The sequence below is a fragment of the Onychostruthus taczanowskii genome, unplaced genomic scaffold (assembly GCF_017590055.1).
Source record: "Onychostruthus taczanowskii isolate IOZ18803 unplaced genomic scaffold, ASM1759005v1 scaffold62, whole genome shotgun sequence".
In the NCBI taxonomy this organism is placed as follows: Eukaryota; Metazoa; Chordata; class Aves; order Passeriformes; family Passeridae; genus Onychostruthus; species Onychostruthus taczanowskii.
In genome coordinates this window covers 1,250,001-1,273,241 of record NW_024503901.1, presented here as the reverse complement: position 1 = coordinate 1,273,241, position 23,241 = coordinate 1,250,001, and the positions used below count along the sequence as shown (strand labels likewise).

The 23,241-nt window shown below is 34.6% G+C and overlaps 1 protein-coding gene across 6 annotated transcripts in view; it reads left to right on the top strand.

Moving 5' to 3' along the window:
- Positions 1-23,241, top strand: part of DACH1 (dachshund family transcription factor 1) — a 354,259-nt gene that overhangs the window by 235,609 nt on the left and 95,409 nt on the right. For 2 of the 6 annotated variants that reach the window (XM_041419933.1, XM_041419935.1), the window contains exons 4-7: positions 1,707-1,862; positions 2,396-2,568; positions 14,094-14,229; positions 16,491-16,628. In XM_041419933.1, the coding sequence (XP_041275867.1) occupies positions 1,707-1,862; positions 2,396-2,568; positions 14,094-14,229; positions 16,491-16,628 (603 nt within the window). The remainder of the gene's footprint in view (positions 1-1,706; positions 1,863-2,395; positions 2,569-14,093; positions 14,230-16,490; positions 16,629-23,241) is intronic. The other 4 variants (XM_041419937.1, XM_041419938.1, XM_041419934.1 and 1 more) reach the window with 3 other exon arrangements.

The following is a 23,241-nucleotide window of genomic DNA, read 5'->3' as shown; positions in this document are numbered from 1 at the left end:
CAAGTATGTTCACTGCATAAAGGTTGTGAAAATTTCTTGTAAAGCAATAAAAGTATCTAATATAATTGATTCTTTTCATTGTTTCATAAAATTGCTTTGTTTGATTGCAGGAGACTTTGGACTGAATTTTCATTACCTACTTCTGAACAATTTACACTGGGATTGAGACAGTATTGAGCTAATGAGTTAGAATTTATATTGAGCCTTAACTGTCTTCCTGAAGTAACTAGGGAAAGAAAATCATGGCAATAATGGAGTATTTTTCATTATAAACTATGTTGTACAGCTTTTACAATCAGGTTTTTAATAGATCTAGAGAAATTAAATTGGAATTCTACCAACTTCTGTGCTTTTGTCATCCAATGAAAACGATGTTAAAATATGTCAAGACTAATAGACTTGTCCCCTTTCTACTGAAGTAAGAAGGAGGTGGTGTCGTTCCTGTTGTTTTTCAGGCTGTTGTTCATTAGTAGTAGGATGTATGTAGAAAAACATTCAGAAATATGTACTTTGCTATAATCTATAATGGTAAATAGAAACGGAGCATAAATTGAATACATCTTGACTTCTATCATCCTGAAGTCCCTATGAAGACATGCTCCCATGAAAATAGTAGGCATTTTCAAAGTCAGGAGGTTGAAATTGTGCTCTACATGAAAAAGTAAGCAATCATGTATTGCTGATGGGTATATTAATACTGCTGAGAGTGCATGCATATATTCCATATTTATTAATATATGCAAACATTGTTTATTGATTGTGTATGGTAAATAAACTCATACAGTAAGTGTATAGATTACTGTGTATGCATAAACATACATACACTCAGTCTCAGCACTATATGTAAGTACACACCAAGAATAATACAGTTTGTCAGGTTGGAAGATGTTAACCTTTTCATTGCACATAAATATACAAATTAATAATGAGATGTTAATTATTATTGTCCTTTATACAGACTGTATCGTATTGTCCTTTAATTGTATCTTATTTAATTTTATTGTTATTTTTATGAGGAAGTCTGCAATAGTGAAAAAGGGTGTTTCTCAGAGAAATTAATTCTTTCTCATCTCAATACTTGTTTGTCCCCATTCTTCTTTGCTCTTAGTCTGTTCCACTACCAGAAGACTGCAAGAATAAGTGTAATCCCTCACATTTATATTAATAATAAGAAACAAAAATTTAATATACAAAATAGAATCATCAGCCAAGCATATATGTATTCATGTTGGTGCCCTCAATAAATTAATTTTTTAATTCCTTCAAAGAATGTTTATTTATTCACAAATACAGAACACAATATAACTGTAGTTTAAATTTTAACTGGTATAATGACATATTTTTGTTACACATTTTGAAAGCAAAAATATTCTCTCACATATTAAAAAGTGCCATATATAGTTTTATTTTCTAAGTATGAGAAAAGTGTATGTACAATACACAGACTTCATGTGAATGAGCACGACTCTAAATACTTTAAGTTTGTGCTAACTCTTAATTTAAAAAAGTTATTCTTACATTCCTTTCAGAGGGTGGAAAAAAACCCCTACCCTAAAGTCCTTCCCCCAACCCACATATTAAAAAAGAAAATTAAAAACAAATTTCCACTTGCAAAAAAGGTTAGAATTCTGGCCTTGCTTCCAAATTCAGAAATTGAAAATTTGGAGTCTTCATTCATCCAAATAATATATATTCATTCCCCACAGGCAGCAGTGATGGTTCTTGGGATAAAGAAAAACTTCAGTCTCCCCCCACCCAAGGATCACAGGCCTCTGTTAACCACCCCAGCTTGCCTGGACAGCATAATGTTCCAGTTAGCCATCCTCTCAACCCTCTTCAACAGAACCACCTTCTGCCAAATGGTACGGGTTGACATCTTTCAGCACTAACATCAGCAGTTTTCTAGTTCCTCTGTCTTTTTTTTTGGTGTTTATATAAATAGGCAATGAAAAAATCAAGGATGTGCAGAATACTGGAATACTTCCTTAAAAGTATTAAGCAGGGGAAGTGGAGACAGTAAAGAACAAATACATATGCAATAAAATTGATACTGAAAATAACTGCTAACCTGTGCATCAGTGGCGTAATGAAGTATTGCTAAGGCACCTTACAGCAGATATCAAAAACTGTTATAAATGGCCATGGCTTGGCAATGATATAATGCATTACACAGATATAAACAAACTAAGAGGTCTAATAGCCTCTCCTTGTGGCTAGAAACCCTCCATGGTTGCTAGAGATTCACCCCTGCATCTCCCAGAAGAGAACTGACGTAGAGCTGCTTTTTCCTGCAATGTGAACCACCTGTCACCTGAGTATTGTCCATCAGGAGAAAAAGAAGACGGTGCTTAAGAAAAGATGCATAAACCTATTTCCCTGTTTTTCCCCCCAACAGGGTTGGAACTTCCTTTTATGATGATGCCCCACCCGCTGATTCCCGTGAGCCTACCTCCAGCCTCTGTCACGATGGCAATGAGCCAGATGAACCACCTCAGCACCATCGCCAACATGGCAGCAGCAGCACAAGTGCAGAGCCCTCCCTCCAGAGTGGAGACATCTGTTATTAAGGTAACTATAGAACAGACCAAACTCAACCCAACCAAACCAAAAGGCACCAAATTGTAGCCTGCTCCCAACCACCATAAATATTGCAAAGGTGTATTGTATAGGTAATGTTCTCAGATAAGTCATAAAGTCAGTAAATACAAGAAAACTAAGTGTGGTGACTCTGAGAGCACAACAGGCTGCCAGTGGCCACTGTTAGCATCTCAGTTTCCCTCCATCTCTCAAAATCAGTATTAAAGCAATGCTCAAATTGAAGCATTTTCATATACAGCTTTGTCTTTTTCTCATATTTCGTAGTCTGTAATCTAATGTTTCTTGAGATATCATGGAAAAAATTACTCTTAAATTAGAAGAGATTGTTCTTCCGACTTTAACCATTTGAACTGAACTGCTCTAAGTTATTTGAAGATGGCTGAAAGGTTTGATACTTTACCTATGCAGAAACTAAATTTACCAAATCCCAGAATAAATTAGAATGAAGTAGCACAGAATAGTCCCAGTAATCTGCAGGCCAGGACTGTAGTATTATAGGGATATCTCAAAAATACCTGATACCTGATCTTGTCTGCCTGTTTTAGGTTTTGATTGTGGCCTTTAATTAAATTAATCTGGTTGTAGAGGCATTTACCAGAGGCATGGAGTTTTTTCTTCCTTTTACTGAAGGTGATCTGTTTTCATTTTAAAGCATTTCATTTAAAAAGACACTTCCCTGTTACCATTAGGTAATTATGGCTTGATCTTTATTCAGATATCTACATTTTCCTCTTATCCTTCTTTAGTTCTAACAAATGAGAAAGTACACAAACTTTTGTTCTTTTATCCAATGTATCTTAGACACAAAAAAGCAAGTTTTTGTAGTTTTTCAAGGCTATGTTGGAAATCAGTCCATTCATGCAATTCCTTTGACAAAAATTAAGTAAACTTAGAACCTCCTGGACCTTCAGGAGGTCAAATCAGGAGTAACAAAAGTTTTGAAGTACATGATGATTTAAATAGAGTGAAGAGGTCTGACTTTATTAAGAGATTCAACATACTGGTGCACCTTTCTTCTTTAGCCTAACAAGCACAGAACTGCAAAGAGCTGTTCAGTTAAAAGTAAACAAATTTACATTTTTGTTGACCTACAAAAATATGATCTGGTGTCTTAATTTAGTCACATATACCTGCAAATCTAGGGTCTCCTTTGGGGGCCTTCAGTGACATCCCTTTCTCACCTTTGTTGACATGAGGAGTTAAGATACTGTTTTGAGAAGAATTGCTTTTTTAGGTGGTATGCCAGCAAGACTAAATCCTGCCCTGGTTTCCATCTTGCCCTGTGTTGGGGATATAAGCACTCTGCTGCTGACTAACTGATTACATGGTGATTTTTGCAACTCTATTTTCCTATTTTTACTTGATTGGTATTTAGTAAGAGTTACATGATACTGATGTTCTCTGGAACACATATGGTGCTTTATTTCATTCTAAATTTGTTTTCTTAATTGGAACGTTGGCCACTGGTCCTACTGGGGTATCTAAAAAATGAAGATTGAGATGGAGCACAGGCTAAATGACACCTGTCATATGAATTACTGTGCCAACAAAACTTTGCTTTCACTATTTTCCTGCTGTTTTCCCTACTTTGATTTTCTATGAACTATTTTATTTCATATGTAAGAGCATAAAATTTCACCTTCATGAGCATTGCTAACCTTCTGTTTCTAAACTTTAACAAGCTGACTTCTAGCTTGTAAAGCTGATTTACACATTAGTTGTAGCTATTAAAACTGCTTAAGTTACCATGGCCTACATTTAAATATGTCTATGGGAGCATACTGCAGTGTGAGCACTATCTTTGTCTCCAGTGACCACAGTCAGGTACATTGGAGTACAGCATATCTCATAGGCCATGTAAAAATGGTTTCCTTTTGTGGAAAGCAGGTCCTGCTCTGTTGACAGATCTAACCCCATTATTGAGAACATTGCTGCACCCGGGATGCCCTTAACTGAGAAGTACTTTGATCTAAACCTGTCTGTTAGGTTTAAAACTATTGGACTCTGAAAGGGACATACTGTCATCATGTAACTGTGTATATTATTGTAACTGTGGCCAGTCCCATACCAGAAAATTTTCCTTATCCTAGGGCTTGTTTACTTCTTAACAAGTCCATTTTTGTAATATGGACTCATATGTTTCCTTTAGCAGAGATAGATCCCTTATAAGCTAGGTGAAGACCTTGAAAGTACCTAGCAATTTAGGCTCTCTGAAACATTCTATCAGCACATTATAACTAGAAAATCATAATTTCTTTCCAAAAGTTTGCTTTTTTGAGCATTTGTTTGTATTAATAATCTACAGTATGTATCAATGTCATTTTTGAAAATTCAGCTCTCATATCCATACTAATTAAATATTCATTGTAGCTGCCAACTTTTGCATAACTCCTGGCATAACATCCTGTGCAAGTTATTTCACAAACCAGGTTTCATGTTCCCATCTGGTTTGCACATAACTGTAATATAAAAATATGTGGATTTCAATGAAATGTTTTTAAATGACCAAATTAACCTAAATTCTCTTTAGAGAAGTGTGCACATACGAGGATGAAATACAGATTTCTTAAGAGTTTGCACTAGTAAATTAAGGATTTTGGGTCCTTTATGTAGAGCATGACATTACCTAAGTGCTGTCGTGACTTCTTCAGTCAAGGCCTGTAAGCTATAGCTCACAATTAATTTCTACTACAGGTGGATCCATAAACACAAGTTTTAATCTGCCACTCAGAACTCACTTCTAAATGTAAGATCTTGCTGCACATAGTTATTTCAACAGTGCTATAAGGGCTAAGGAACTTACTGTTTCCTACTCATTCCTTCAGACCCATTTTGGTACAACATATGTCAATTTATATCCTCTGTTATTATCTATTGCAGAGGAATACGGTCATGTGGATAGAGGTAGCACAGCTAAGTAATTATGTTCCTGTTTTTTAATGCTGAACAGGATTGAAACATAAACCCCACAAACTTAAAAGCATGAGGTCATTATTAGGTGATTTTCTTCCCATGAGGATGGACATAATGTCACTGGCAATTTACCTGTTCTTCTCTAGGCATAGTCAGAGGCTGTGATTTTAGTGTCCACTGAATTATATTCACTATGTTGTTGAGCAGGAAACTGTAATCACCATACTTCTTGAACCTTGTGCTGGCAGCGTAATGCTTATGAATAATAACTTATACTAAAATCAAAATAAATATCTTCAAGAATAAATGTAAGTGAGAAGGTCAAACCTCCTTTTACTTTATTTTTACAGGAATGGATAAATAGTGCAGTTGCTCTCTTTCATGAAACTGTTTGTTATTAGAATTATAGTTTCCAGTTTTTTATTGCTATTATTTTCAGACATCTTGGTTTTGTTTTCTTTATGGTTTGACTCATTTTTTAACCCTAATTTTACTGAAGTATTTTCTCCTTAGTATCAATGTTTCCACAAATTGAAAAGTTTTAGAATCATTCATCTCAGAGTTTGTAGTTGTAACCTGAAACAACAGCATAGATTTGAAATTAGAGTACAGCATGTTTGCCAGTGTAAAGTCTGCCTGAAAGTTAGAAGGCCTGTGAGAAATTTCGACTCTGAAAAGTAAATCAATAGTAACCATATCTAATTAAGTAACAAAGAACAAAATTAAGTCTTAGAAAATCAAAGTCTTCAGATTATGAACAACCAGGTTCATTGGATAGAAGGATTGCCTTTGTGAACAGTGCCACAGTAGATGACTTGCTGACCTTTCCTTCCAATTCACTGACTTCACAGCTAACGCTGTTATCTTTACACTCACAAAGCTTCAAATGCCTTTCTATTACTGGGCAATATTTCATTTCTTCATGATAAGATGTTGGAATAAAGCTGAGATCATGTACTAACTAAACATTTTATCCTGCTGCATTCAGGAGATGAGACAAAGACAAAATTACAAGGGAAATCTTACAAAGCAACACCTTAGATTTGGCAGTGAACTCTGAGCCCTAAAATCTTCAGAATTATATTTCAGAAGAGTGTTGTGCCCTTTCGAACATGAGACGAACATTAGATGTCTTTTTGTAATGGAATGTTTAGATATATGAGTTGGATGAATAAGAGGAGAGCAACAACAAGCAGGGACAGCAGATTGTGACAACAATGAATTGTAGTGAGTGTGACAGCTGTGACCTGGGGATGCTTTAGACATGAAGTGGCTTTCATCACCTGCCCATGGTTTCAAAGGCTCAGCTTGTTAGCAGTTTCGCTACATCAATTTTTTTTCAATCAGCAGAAAGATATATGAAAATATAAAGGACATACCTTATATTAATAGCAACTTGAAATTACATTGTAAAAGTTAGAACAGAGCAGCAGCATGCCAGAATCAAAAATTGCAATTTATCCATATGTGACTAATACTTATAGAAAGAATTAAGAATAAAGCAGAAGAAACCAATATGTCCAGCTGAAAAAGTGGAGACAGCAGTAGTTTTCCACTACATAATGGATATATCAGACTAAACTTTGCTAATTCCCTCACATCTATCACAGCACTGGTTGTGTGACACTATTTTATACCTTTTTTTGAATCTATCTGTATATAAATAGATATATTCCTGTGATCTAATACCAGAAATTTACTATAAACTTATTTAATAAAGGTAGCTGCTGACAGATTTTATTTTTTTAGAATAACTCTGTTTATAGGACTACTCTGACATGAAATTTTATTTTGGAATTCATTCACTTTTTCATTTTTCATTGGCAGTATGTGTGTTCACATTGATGTAATTTAATGTTCCTATCTTTTTTTTGCCTATGATAGATAGGTCAGTTGGTCAGAGCCTGGTGCTAATAACACCCAGGTCATGGATTCAATCCCCATACGGGCCATTCACTCAAGACCTGGACTTGATGGTCCTTCTGGGTCCCTTCCAACTCAGACTCATGTGTTTCTGTGATTTTTTCCCAAAAAGTCCAAATAATAGCCAAAGAGAAGAAATACATCCCTGCCATACAGAAATGGCCGAACAGAGTACATTTTCATGTCTCATGTCAGACTGGTGGTGAACGAGTCCAGAGAGCATACCTGAAAGGAAACGGGCTCTAAGAGGAAAAAGGGCAAGTTTACTTCACTGAATCTTGAATCCTGTGTTGAAGGCAAAAGTTTTCTATGGACACTTCTGTGTCTTACAGGAAAAGCATTATGCAGGCTGTGGCAGCATTCCTGTGAAGCTGGATATGCTGTACGCCTTTACAGACAGGGAATGAGAACAAAATTGGTTGTGTTCCAAATTGGCAGAAAAATCCTTTTTGTATGCCTAACCTGAAAAACACCTGACTTTTCAGATAACCTACTATTTTTAGAGACATTAGTGCATTGTGCATTCAAAATAGACATTTTGACATTACTTTAAAGTGCTTTTCTTGAATGTGTAAAACTGCAAGAGGGAAGCTACTTTAATTTCCTCTTTATCTGATACGTGAAGTAGGATCAAGTTTTCTTCTTTATGTAAGGAGAAATTTGATTTAGAGCATTTAAATAATAAAATGTAATTGGTCTACAATAAATATTGTAGAATAAAAATAGGACTATCAGCTCCTAAAACAGCTGCTTTTACATGTTAAGAAACCAAACATGAAAATTGGAATATACCTATAAATTTTTAAGTATAATGTAAATCAAATAACACTTAATTTTATCCTAGCTGCAGAGAATATGATATCTAATTTGTAGGAACTTGAACATAGCAGAAAAAAATCTCTGCATTAGAATAACTTGTATATATGCACACTTTTTATTTTTTTTTCATTTAGAATGAGTAGATCTCAGGTCAAAGTATAGTTGACCTTCTTTATTATGGCTTAACTATCTTTATATTAGCGGACACTGTGTTCCACCTCATTAATTAGTTCTATCTATATGATTAATATTATTTGTTTTAGATTTTACTACACTTTTTGTATAATGACCTTAGAGGATGTTAACTAAATATGGTGGGCTGTAACTTGAAACCAGGGGGTTTTTTTAATAATATGGGATCATTTCTTTTAACATGTATGTTTCTCAGGTGCAGTTTGAAGCTAATAGCAGCCATATGCTCATAAGAATTAACTTGTGGCATGTGAAATAGGTATCTACGCATGACACATAGAAAGCAGTACAAACTTCATTTGGAAATGTGCATGTTCTCGTGTGTAACAGGGAGCTATGTGTGTAGTGTGAGATTTACTTGATGCAAAATGACCATGGGGTCAGGTACGAGGGATGAGATTCATATTGCGGACTTCTAGGACATAATGCATGTGTGGTTTGGATTTACTTTGAGGGGTGAAATCCTAGTTATGCTTCTTAAACTTACTTTTCAAGTAAGGCTAGATTTTCAGAAGACGAGAAAAAAAAAACTTTAAAAAGTCAGAAAGTGTGTCCAGCTTGCCAATAAGGAGTTACTAATTTGATTGGAACAGAGTTTCTTGCATGTCTATATATTTGCATATTGCATGAGGGTTTTTGAGTATGTTAGCAGGATATTTTGTTTGTTAGGAGAAACATTCATTGTGAAGGCAAAACCAAGCTATTTCTTCTCTTGATAGGGATCGACTTTGTTTGCTTGCTTGTTTTTAATCTCTGTAATGGCCCTATCCATTGACACCCACTTCCTGACTAGGTCATTGTGTTTTATGTACTGCTCATGATTTCCAAGGATTAGATCTCCTGTTGGGGGAAGTACTGTTAAAGGATTACTTGGAAGTCTCCTGTTTGGCTTCTTGTCAGTTAACTTCTGCTGTAATAATACATGTAGAAAGCCGGACACTAAAAATCAAGACAATTCAGTCTTACTGTTAGTTGATCTCTTTCTTCATTTTATGCATTCAGTTGTCAGTATTCTTGTGATGGGAACAGCAAAGTAGGTACAATGAAAAATTTCAGAAGTAAGAAGTATAATGGAAATCAAATTAACTTCAATTGGTCCAAAAGAGAAATAAGTTCAAGGTATTCACAGAGAGAGAAAACATCTTATGTAAACATCATGGATTCTTTTCTTCATAAGAAAGATGTCCAAGATTTAAAGTAATAGTGCAGTTAATGACAATACAAAACATTCAAACTCCTGAATCTTGATTGGGATTAGAAATGGATCTGTAAGAACAAGATGAGAAAGATGTCATGTGCATCAGTGTGAAGTTAGCAAGATCTTTAGCAAGCCAGTGACATTATGCAGATAAGGAAATAGAAATAAAATTTTATAGCATTCAGTCAGTTTGATAACACACATATAGAAGTGACTGAGGAAGTTAGGAAATAATTAACTATTTGTCCAGTTAATTTTGCAATTCCTGAGTCTAAATGTTAATTTAGAGCATCACAGTGTCTTTGACTAAAGTGGAATGAAAAAATTAATAAAAAAAAAATTCTCTTTGCAAAAAATGCAAAAGATACTTAAGTAACTAATTTCTTACACTTATTCAGCTAAAGCAATGTCAAATTAAATGTGACATTTTACAAGAAAGTTATTCCTGGAAAACATCTCACACGAGTTCAAAATAAGTCAGTAAGGAACTGAAGAAAGAAATGTGTGTTTTGATCACTTTTAAAAATGTCTTTTATAATTCTACCACCAAAAAAGGCTTGGAAGACAGGTGTCTTCCCACAATGGTTGTAAATAATATAAACTACTCCCTGTTACAGCCCACCCCAAAAGGTGAGGTAAGGCAGGTTCTTGTTAAGAGATTCCTTGGGGCAGATAAGAGTGAAACAACACTGTCATATGAAATGACACAAATCCGTGTTTGTGAATATACACTTGGAGGGTTTATTTTAGAACAGTTTGGTTGCAATGGGGAGCACATATGTAACCAGTTAGGTTATTATTATATGTAGTAATATAGCAATATAAAAGCATAAAAATAACACTTAAAAAAAAGATGATAAGGAATAGAAAGATATCACCACCCATGGACCTCACAACAAATAGGCAAAAAAAGAAATTTATATTTTATAATTAACTTCATGATCTCATATATGGAAAAAGACGTGATATAGGGAAGAAAGTATTTCTGGTCTTCTGAATACCATTACTGATGTATAAAGATTATTTTTTTAAAAGTTACTTAGAAATACTTTCAGAATAAGATTTTGCAGTATTTGCCTATTTGAGAAATTTAGAAAAAAGTTGATAAATACATAAAAACTCTCCTGTTTTACTCGAAGAGACCGAGACAGTGTGATTTTGTGAACAATATGCAGTATTCTGGAACAAAACTAGGGTGATATCAATTCTAGAGATAACCTCAATCTCATGTTTTAAAATCTCCAATACTGAAATCTTTTACCTGTTTTTTACAGCATAAAATAAAATACTCTGTGTCACAGGAACAAGCCTGCTATTTATGAAATGGGCTTGATATTGAGGGTGTGTAACTTGTCACTGGAATAAGAGTACAAGAAAGGGTGTTAGAATTCCCTAGAGCAAAAATTTCTTTGTGGTAGGAACATTTTTGGAGGATGTAAATGCCAGATTCTTAAATACTTAAGATTCATTATTTGGATCAAGTTGTGAAGAGCACCAAGATAAGAAATGGTTCAATTTTGGCCCCTAAGAGTTTGTTGTCCGCTGCTTAGTAAAGCATCTCATACCTAACTGAGAGTCTTCACAATCCTGAAACATTGGCCAACCATGTCTAAATTTTTCCATTTTACCTAAATTGTTCACACTACTTTTTGCCTGTGACTGTCTGTAGAAAGAAATAGGGAAGCCAAAAATGGAGGAAACAAATAGCGAGAGATGGTTATACACTAGATCAGATTCTCCAGAAATATCTGCCTCTGGGAGTAGGCAAGTTTTAGGAAAAATATTGGGCAGTGGACAGAATCCTAGGTGATATCTGTTGCCAGGATTGTAAGTCAGTAAGTTCTATTTCTTTGCTCTTTCATGTAGAGTAACTTGTACAAAAGTGGCATGCTGTAGAAGGGACAAAATAGTTCTGATCTGCATTATTTAATGAACACAATTTTGAACATTTCCTTTTTTGAAAAATTTTAAATGGGGTCTAAAGTTAATATTTTGACACAAACCAAACAAATCTTTTCTACACAAAATCTCTGTTAAGGAATACATATTGATATTCCAGCACCATTAGTTTATTACTATGACTTCTTTAGAACTACAGAGTATTTCAATTTATTATTAATAACATTGCCATTTATTATTGCAGTGAATTTGTTAAACACAAATAATTGCTATAGACTAGATTGCTGATTGTTTAATTATGAAGCAAGGATATAAAACAATAGTTAAGTTACTAAATTGGTTTATTTTGCATTTCTGTGTAGTTCAATCCGATGTTTTATTGGAATTAAAGGGTATTTTACAAATGAATTGATAAAGCCAAGATATATAGTTTTCTCATGGATTTTGTCTATGTCATATTATATGAGAATAAAACTCATTATCTGTTTTGTTTGTACAGTAATTATATTTCGTTGTCCTGTGCATTCCTTTTGCTCACTCCATCTCATAATACGTGCTGTAAAAGCACACATAAATAAATAGGATAAACAAATTAAGCTGTTTAAATAAATTAATTTACTCTGCAGCTCTGTATTCAAATCTTATGTGCTCACTGGATTTCATTTTAATGAAACCCTTCTAAGAACAATACATTGTATGCCAAACAGTGAAATTATATTTTAAATGAATGATTAAATATACCGTGTTCTAATTTATAACAAATCTGTACACTGTGCATGCTTAAATCCTCCTAAATCTAAAGAAATAAATCTTCTACATTCTGAAAACATCTGCATTATAATCCTCCTCTTGAATACCCAGTTCATGGACATATAAACACAATCAAAGTCATAATAAGCCTAGAGCTATGATGCAGTTAAGCTATCCTCATCAAGGTTTTTGACTTAAAAACCTAAGACTGTTAAAGTGGAATCCACTTAAATGTCTTGCAAATTGCTCTAAAAAATCTCCTCCCACTCCATCAGTATGCCCATTGAATCCCTTTGCAATCAGAATCTCAAGTTCAGCAGATACTTTTTTATGAAACTTACCTTGAACAAATCTATTGATTACTATAGTTGAGGATGTTGCAAAATTTCTTAGGAATGCATTCAGAGAAATAAATATTTATCTAGTGACTGTGCATGATAAAATAATGACTGCTCAAAAAGAACTTTTCTGTGTAAGGAATGTACTGCTTTTTTCAAGAAAATGCATTTCCAACAACGAGTTTTCTTTTGTGTTATCAAACATGTACTAATTGTATTACTTCATTGCCAAAAGCTTTTAGTGAGTTGAATGTGTGCAGTTGTTTGTTGATTGGTGGTTTGGGCTCATTGGTTTTTTTTCATAATAAGTCAGGTTTTCAGTTATCAAAAGGAGAAAAACAAGAAAAAAAAAAAGTTAGATTAACGTCTTCAATCCTTCCAATAGATTTCCCTTATAGGATTTAATTATTTTTATCACTGTTTTTCCAAAACAGCCTCACTTTCACATACTTTAGCAATGAGCCTAGAGAACTTTCAGCAATTAAAAAGAAACTTCAGGGAAAGACAGCGAATTTTCTAGAAATAACTATTCTGCACTCATCTCCCTTTGATTATTGTTTGTGTCAAACTTCTGGGTAAATATCAGATATATCTGTCTGCTACGTACTAACAATTCTCACATAGCAGATATGCAGTGCAAACTATCACGGTCCTTACATTCTGGTTTTCAAAACCAAGGAACCTCTTGAAGTGCATCGTAGCTCCTCTTGGCTACCCTGCCAGGCCTTTCCCTGGACAGAAAAATATGATTGGTTGTTTTCCCCCATTTTGAAGTGATATGGCCACATTCAACCAAAATGTGTGATTCATTCCAAGTTTGTGTTCCATGGTAAAAATAGACATTTGGACTTACAACAGTCATGTTACTGGTATAGGTACTATAGGGAGGTTATAGTTTCTTTCTGATCCCTAACAGTTCCGTAAGATTTCATTGCTCAAGAAGCCTCTTTGAAATTAAAATATGAAGTAAAAGTCAATATGAGATAAAACAACAGTACCTGGGTTTTTTTTTATTTACAGAAATACATAGGCTACCATCTGTAAGCCAAAAATGTATGCTTCCAATTCAACTGCATGATGACACAAGCAACAAAAACAAACCAACCAACCAAAATGCAAAAAACCCAGAAAAACAAAACAAAGCAAAAAAAACCAAACCAAAAAGCCAAACCAAAACAACAACAACAAAAAGGTGAACAAACGTCTTATTTTTTAAGTAGTCCAGAAAGCAGTTAAAAGCCTAATAGGATGAGCAGTGCTTACATTGCATGCTGAAATGTAAGGTCTAGTGTCCTAAAATTGCCAAGTTTCCTTTGAGAATGCTCTGCAAATCCTGGAAACATCAGCAGGGAATGAGTAGGTTGTAATTTAGGAGGGAGATTCAGTTTAAGGAAGTGATGTTTGGAAACAGGGGCTTGGTTTAACATTGCCCTTTTTTTGCAATGATTTTTTGTGTGGTCTAGGAACGTGTTCCAGACAGCCCTTCTCCTGCTCCTTCTCTTGAAGAGGGCCGAAGACCTGGCAGCCATCCATCCTCTCATCGAAGCAGCAGCGTGTCCAGTTCTCCTGCACGGACCGAGAGCTCTTCAGACAGAATCCGTAGGTCCCATTCTTCTCCTTCTTACCATTGTAAAACTGATGAGGTGCAGCTTGTTTTTCTGGTCAAAATGCCCTTGCCTTAAATAGATCTCATATGCCTCTTGTTCAGAAGTTCAGCTGCAATAACTATCTCCTAACATGTTCCCCAGTTTATAGTATCATCATATCTGATGCTACATTAACAGGTACTGATATAAACTGCCATCATGTCATCTTAAACATAAACATATGAGCAATGAAATACAGAATTGCAGGCAGGGAGCAATTTGCTAGATTAGTTTCAGAACTATACATATAGCGTAAACATTTTTAAAAGAAATTGAATTTTATTTAATCTGGTTACTCGGATTTGATTTCTATATTGAATCTGACTTCATAAGCAATATTTTATGTGGTAGAATTGCTTGGTGAAGAGAAGAATTGAGTTAAATAAATTAAAAATGTGCATTCTTTATAAATTTTTTAAATGCAAAATTTTTTTTTAATGTGAGAAATATGATAGAATGAATATTATCACCTCATAGCTCACAGGGGACAGATTGAAATTAAACTGTGGTGTCCCACAGTGATGCCATTCTTATCAAAGTTCCATATACAGGATGCAAACTACATGACAAAGACTCTGAATTCTGTGATATTCCAGTGCAGCAATGGAAATTAAGGTTTTAAATGCATACTATTTTATGGCTGTGTACTTAAATTCATATTACACTTGTCCATTCCCTTTAATACTGCTCTGTTGCAGGTTTTTTGTGTGTTTAAATTGTCTTTCCACAATGGAATTTGTCAGTAAGTGAAACTGGAGGGTTTGGTCGCATAGAAGGCCATGAAATAGCTGTATGAAATAGGTGGCCATATCGATTAGATGCAACACGTGTCCTTTAGGCTGCTTCTTTTCAGGCTCTCCGTAGACTCAGGAAGCTGACTCTTCATTGACCTTCAGATGAGAGAGCTTTCATTAGTGTGTGATGAAAAATGACTTACCAAAGAAAAGAAATGAGGCCTGACTATGACAAGCTGAAAATTCTGTTTTCATATCACTTGGACAATTCAGAGAGCAGATTAAATTGGCATCCCATATCCTGTGACCTGTGTATTTCCCCAGGCTGGACTCACAAGCCTTTCATTATATTTTCTTTCCATTGTCCAGTTGAGGAGTGGGAGTGATGGAGTGGCTTTGGTGGGCACATGGTGTCCAGCCAGGATCAACCCACTGCAGACTTCATAAGTGAAGATCTGAAAAAACCCCTCACAAATGTGGAATTAATTTTTTTCTTAATTGATTGAATAGTGTATTTGTTTATAACTGAGGAAGACCTTTTCCATTATTCTCTTTAAAAAAACCTAAAACAACAAAACATCAGAAACCCCAAAAATCTTAACTGAGAGATACTTATTGTTTTTGCTAAGGAATTGCTCTTTAAAAAAAAAAAAAAAAAAAGGAAATTGTACTGTTCAGCTTACTCTGTAGTTTGCAGAGAGGACTGGGACCTTTGCACATTTCTTTCTTCTATGTGAACATAACAGAGTTCCTTGAGTAGTGGATCACTTCAATAACTTATAAGTTAATTTAATTTTTATAAGTTAATTATTTTCTGTCCTATCTGATTTGTTAACATCACACCTGATTCCTAAGTACATCTTTTGTGGTGCCAGCCAGAATAAGATGACTACTACAGGAATATGGATTCCATATTAAAAAAACCAAAAACTAAAAATGGCATAAACCTCTTGAAAAAACAATTTTTTTCAGAATAAAAGCATAGAAATATGAGTTTCTGAGGTGTGTTTGAGACTCATGAAGGTCTCTGAAAGCTGTTGGACAGAGCTTTTCCACCTGTCTGATGAGCAAATAAGCAATTCTCCTTTCCACAGAATATATGTAAAAACAGTTTATCACCTGAAAGGCCACAATGCTTCATTTAAGGAAGTTATTAGGGACTGCATATTGGGAATGTTGGTACTCAAGCATTTTTGTACAATGAACTAAAAATTTAACAAGTCTTGTTAAATAAGCAAGAATATATTTGCAAGTCTCCAACTTTATCCAAAGTTACTGAACTTTCTTTTTAAAATTGATTGTTTTAAACTAGAAATAACAGGAAGAAACCTTTCCTTTATGTGGATCCTGATAGCACTAATTCAGTATCTTTGTGACTGTTAGAATTCTTGTATAATTAAGAGGAAGACTATGTAAAATAAGTAAAAAAGAGTATTGTTAATATGACAGCTGATTTCTTTCTCCCTGTGCTTGTGTCTAGCAGCTGTCCATCAGAACGGGCTCTCTATGAACCAAATGCTGATGGGTTTGTCACCTAATGTCCTGCCTGGACCTAAGGAGGGTGATCTGGCTGGTCATGATGTGGGACATGAGACAAAAAGAATACACATTGAGAAAGGTAACATGAATGTTATAATTCTGCTGCTTCAGTGTAAAACAAGTGTTGTCTTGGTAGCTAAATATAATTGTGATTTTTAATTTCTTAATTGAGATTTTTCTTTTGTTGATTTTTTTTCAGTTTCACAAATCAAATTGTAACAGGAAGATAACTTTCATTACTGTTCTATTTTGTCATCTCCAAGATTAATGAATATGTATATATATGAGGGAGAAATTTCATCAATATTGTGAAGTACGATGAGTGAAAAACTGTTTTGCATTATTGTTGTCACTCTGACCCTTCTGCAGCACTGTTTAGGTCTGTCTCTGTCCAGTTGACTTTAATGACCTACTTCCCAGAGGGACTGAGCACCGTGAAAATTAGTCCATGTGTGCAAAAACGAAAAAGGCTGATACCAAGCCATTAAATTAGGGAATTGCATAAAATTAGGCTGGTATACATTATATAATGGGATTTAAATTTAATTGAGTATATGACCAAAGTGTTTGATCTAGGTGAATAGTCCACATGCGCTTATGCTGATTATGACACCATTTCATCTCTGCTGGTATTCAAAGTCAAGTTCCTGTTCAGGGCTCTTACAGGGGATTTTGGTGAGGTGGTGTGGAATTTTGAAAGGTGCATTTTATGTTTTATTTGCTTAATATATATGAATTTTAAGTCTTATAGACTGGAAACATCTTTTTAAAGAGAGGCTTAAAAAGAAATGCATGCTTTGAAAAAAAATTCTTCAAGCTTATGAGAAAAGTCAGTTCTTTGAGCACAACAAGAGAAAAAGGTACAACCACTCGTTGAAACAGAGCTGGAGAAACTGCTGTAGCTATGAAGATTTCAGAATAAGACATTTTGTGACATATTTAAATAGCTATAAGGTGATACCTCCTCTGTCTTGTGTTTGAACACTGAGATATGAAAAGGAATTAAAACCTGGACAATTCTGTTCTGGACAGGTGGTGTTTTTAATAAGATTACCTGAAAAATTAATGGAAACAACATTTCTTTTATATAAACCATTTAGTTTGGTTCATTGCACACACAACCTGTTTTTGCTTACACTATGCCCTTACTCAGCCTCTGCAAATTGTATCCCTGCTGTGAAGTATGATGTGATCAAATAGGTTTGTTTTGAATTTCCATAAATGATTTTATTTCAGCCTTTGAAGTTACTTGTTTAACTGTAATCCGACTGGTAAGTTCTGCAAAGAGAAGTACATATTAAGAATGGCAACACTTTTGCATGTCATTTAGTTTTTTAAAAGTTTTTTTTTTTTTTATTATGCTATCCCAAATGTATTTTCCCAGTCTTTGCAAGATCTATTCTCAGTTAAAGTGCTGAGAATTCTCTTTTTTCCTCAGTCCTGTTGAGGTCAAACCTCCTTTTCTCCTTTTTTTTCTTTTCTTTTTTTTTTCTTTTTTTTTTCCTTGTTTTTCTTTTTGTTCTTTTTCCCCCGCTCTATTCCAGCTACTGAATTAATGGTAAATATTCATGGTCTATCTAGATTTATAGGAGTTACTAAATTAAAAATTGTTTTCTGTCATGACTACATTTATCATGTCTCTCATATCAATCTTGTAACTTTAGTACTAATCTAATCTGTATTAAAACAAGTGATTTGACTTACAGATATTTGTGGATATAGTAATTATCTAGTTTTGTCACTGTGAGCTTGCAGTCAGGTTTTGAAAATGTTGTACCCCTGGAAATCAGTCAGACTGTGACCATATTTAAAAATGCTAACACACATGCAGGTGGTGGCACTTTTATTGTTAAAACATCATTACCTTCATCAGCTGAGAAGGAGAGGAGAGGAGAGGAGTGGAGAGGAGAGGGAGAAAAGAAAAGAAAAGAAAAGAAAAGAAAAGAAAAGAAAAGAAAAGAGAGTTAGTTCTAAATAAGTATGAAGCATTTAAAATTATTGTGTTTTCTTCTAAGATTTCTGTTGGCAGAGATATACTAGGTACAACTAAAATGTCTTTTACTAGAACCTGGGAGAACCTAGAAAATTCTTACTGGTAAAGGAGGCCCTGTCTTTTCTCTTTTTTTTTCTTCCATTAAAAAAATTAAAAGGTGAAAAATCTCTGAAGTTATCTGAGATCAGGGAGAATTTATTTACAGTCAAAAGACAATTTAAAGGGGAAACAAAGTAATAACAGAGGTAACTGACCAACATACCAAATTTTGAATGTCAGAGAGGTGAATCATTTGTTTGACCTGATCCATGAGCTGGATATGGGAAAAAAATGCCATTTACCTGTTAGAAATATAGCACAAAGGAGCTAATTTACCCAGTCCACACAACATGGTGTAATACATTTAGAAACAGTTCACTGGCATTGGCAAACTGAATAAGTCTTTCTAAGATCATCTGTATTCCTATTCAAAATCTAGCAAGAATTACTATTAATGACAAAAATTAGTTTATTTTATTAGAGTGGTTCAAGCTACCAGTGGAGGGGTGGGGGGGGTTTTATTTTGTTTTGTGGTTTTGTGGGTTTTTTTTTTTTTTTGTTTTGGTGTTGTTGTTGTTGTTTTGCTTTTTTCCTTTTTTGTTTTGGTTATTGGGTTTGTTTTGGGTTTTCATTTGTTTGTTTGTTTTGTTTTGGAGTTTTTTTTATTATTTGCTTTTAGACTATCTTCAAAATATATTTTCAGGTTCTGGTATGGGGAGTTCTGAGTGACCTTACCTTCCTTTTGGTGTCATAACAATAACCTGAGTCAGGTTATTGTTATGACACCAAAAATCAAATGAGGATCTATGGATCTGTCTGTTAAAACTAGAAAGTTCATGTCAGGCTCTGGATGATTATCTATTGCAGGAAAACGGGAAGAGTTTCAGTTGTCAATGGCCATATATAAAACATGGGTGTTGGGGACATTTTCCAGCTGCTTAATCCAGGTGTCCAGCTTGGCTGCATCCTAGCTTCATGCTGGGTCAAGACACGTCTGAAGTTCCACTCATTTCCTGAGTTCCATAGGAAGGATACTTAGGTTTGCTAGGGCTCTGTTGTGGTCCAGTAAGGTTCCAGTCTGGACATGGGAGGACAGCAGAGCACTGCTGCCTCACAGTTCATACATCACTCAATATGTCATCATCTGTACCACAAGAGATCAATTACCCTAGATTTCCAAAGTTTCTTTGCTTATTAGAAGACAGCAGCATTTCCAGTTTTACTGAAAGAAGGCTGTAGAACTGCAAATGGTCCTGGGAAGAATGAGGTAAGTTTGAATACACAATGTTAGTTCAAGTGCTTGACACCAAAACCAAGCATCTAATTTTGTAATCTATAATTATGGACTCTTTGATGATGTTCATTTGTTTTTATTGAGTCAGATTTAATGAGAAGGGCTTATGTGAAGTATGGGATTCATATTAGAAAAGGTCCATGCAGTTTTCTGTGTTAAGACTTTAAGTCTTTCCAAGTTTCTCTGACACGAAGAGTCTAGTCCCTCAGTTTTGGTGAGGTACATTTCATCACTTGTCCTTTTCAGCTTACATAGACATCCTGCAGACCTCCCAATCTGAAGCTTTGAGAAGCAGATTTTTGGTGGTTTTTATGGAGCTGAATACCTGTTCAGCTCTTCAGTAATGTTATCTGTTAAGGATAGGAAAGAGGAACTAGTGGAGAACATAAAAGACTAGACTGCTGAATCCTGATCCTCTTTTTGCTCAGTGATCTGAAGTGTTTCAAAAAAAGAGAGTTCAAAATAACCAATGGCTTAGAAGTCAAACACACTGTACTTGGAGATGTGGAGCACATTTCCTGAGCAGTATCCTTAATCACTGTGCTTTTTGTAAAAGAGGGAAGTATATTTTAACGTCATCCCTTTACCCTTACAACCTGGACTCAGGTCGTATTTGGTCTGCAAGGTGTAATTTATAGCTCAGTCCTGCTGACAGTGTTTGTCGGCTTACTAGCTCCAGGTAGCTGCATTCAATTTTTTTGGGTCATGTTGGAGGCAATGGCTGCTCGTAGCACCCCCTAACTGATACCTGCCTAGCAATACCTACTGTGTACTCTATAAAGGCGTGTAAAACTCAGCTCACTTCAGCCCAAGATTCCCTTATGGGGGACAGCTACTGAAAAGTTAGTTGCTTTAACACCAAATTTAGATGCTTAAGTGTTTTATTGGATCTGGCCTTAGGGCATGAGATTATAATTTTCTGTCTCCATCAATTTGGGGTTTTTTTTAGATAGACACCAACAGCAAATGAAGCCTGAATGTCATGTTTACATTTTCAATGGAATATGTTATTTGAGATGTTATGGGAAGGACACTCTCTTGCTGAAAATATGCATGCGGTTTTCTATGGCAAAATAGAAAATACTCACCATGCTCACAAAACAAGTTAAAGTATTTCTTTCAGAAGAGCTTTAAACTATGATATTAATGGAAATTCCACAAGTAATTTTCTGGTAATCAACAATAACTTCTTCTTGACAGCAGCAATGAAGGTATAATTTTATCAAATTCACATATGAAAAAGTCCCTTGGTTTGTCTTTCTTTTTATTTTATGTACCCCTGTAGAGACAACATCAGTCTTAGACCTTTGGCTAATATTTTATAGAAGAGAATAATAAAATTTCAAAGAATCCTCAGTTAAAAATAGAAAATAATTTAAATATTCCAGAGTTAGGATTGGATTTTCCTGTTAGCATTCATGTATCAAAAAGGGGACTAATGGCAAGTAGGCCATCCTATATAGGTAGATATTCATTCTGTATTATCAGCAGTAAATCCTCTTACAAGGCACACACAATGTAAATATACATGTAAATATACATGCTTATTCACCTTAACAAATACAGAAATACATATGAATATGTTTCTATAAATATGAAAGACTCAAAAGAAGTTTTAGCATCAACACCATTCTCTTCAACCTGAGCTGTTCTCTAATAAAGTCATCAAGCAAGTGATCCAGACCTCTGCTTAAATTCTGTTTCTGGTTTGTTACGATTTTAGTTGGTTTTCTGAGGAAGCCCTTTTTCAAGGAGAGTACTTAGCAGTTGATGTACAGAGTAATTTTCATTGGCAGCTCTGCTTCCAGTTCTGCTTGTGTAAACATGTTTTATCTGTTCATTTTTTGTATGGATGCATACTCACAGAGGGATACTCAACAATATATTTATTTGAATGAATATTGCATTTTAATGTAACAAGAAGAATATTATTATACTTTGATGGGTTTCTACATGCCAATACATTTGCAGTTAACACATTTTAAGTCTACATTCTGAATTCACATCTTAAATCTTATCTATTAAATCTTAAAAGATTAGTTTTTAAATCCTTAAGATACTGAGTTTACACTTTCTACGTCACGTAGGACTTTTCAAACTCTTAAAAGATAATAGTCAAATTGTTGACCTATGACAGATAATATAATAATGATCTGCTAAATTAAAGGTTTGATAAAGCCAGTATCACCAAGATAACCTTTCTGCACTTTGGTGTATCTTTTCACTCAGTCTGAGAGGCTCAGGAATTTTAAAAGTACATTAAAAGTTATTACAGTTAATGGATTATAAAGGTGAAAAATAAAATCAGAAGTTTTTTTCTTAATGGTTTGTTTTTTGCTAAGTAGCTGGAATACATCTATTTTTGTTACATAGAAAACATAGAAGCCTTTCATATTATTGAGCAGTGTATGAATAGTATGTGTAGGCAGGAAGGAGTGCCAAGGTATTACAAACTTCTGAAAGCTTTTTTTTCAGTGCAAATAATCGGATAAAATTATTTCTATAGACCCTCATCAAGTCATCCTCCAATGACATTCCTCTGCAGACTTGTTTGCTACTAGGGGCCTTTATTCTGCTGAGGTAGTGGTAGTTTTGGCACATTTTATGAGAGATATGCTGTGCAATTTTCACTTGATGGATATGTGTACATCACTTCTGAAACATTCCCGGCTAACTAGGCTCAATGCAGCCCAATTGCACATATGCAGACTGCCTATTGTACATTTGCAGTGACTCACATGAATCTTGGACATCTTGATTTTCTGAATAGGCTCATATGAGATACATGTGCTCAAAATCTGATGTATTTTCAATCTATTGAAACAGCTCTACGTGTACAGTTCTTATGTGTCTTGTGCTCCAAACAGTTCTGAAAGGTGCTTTATTCTTTTGTTTCTTTTTTCCCCCCCAACTTTCTTTTCAATGGCCATTATGTGTCCTTCATGCAATAGACCTTAGAATGGTCTTTAGTTTTTTTATGGTCTTTATTGTATATATAGTGGAGAGGAGCTATAAACCTCTTTGAAATAATTTGCATGTTCATTTTGATTTTTTTATTGAATTCTTAAATGAATGACATAATGGTTATTGATAAGATGTTAGAAAGAGCCTTTTTATCATGCTACCACATTGAAGTTTTCAAATCATCAGTTCCCTTAGTGTTTACTTCTAGGAGAAATATGTTACAGGGAATGAAGTTAAAGAAGTTGTGGCATTCCACTTTGAGAGGATATGTCCCATAGCACCATGAGGGTAATCAAATATGGTTCTGTTTCTCCAAAGTAGTTATTTGTAGTTTGACTTTTTGCAGGAGAACAAAAGGATGCATGATATACCTAGCTGCCCTAGAACTAAATTCTGAAGACA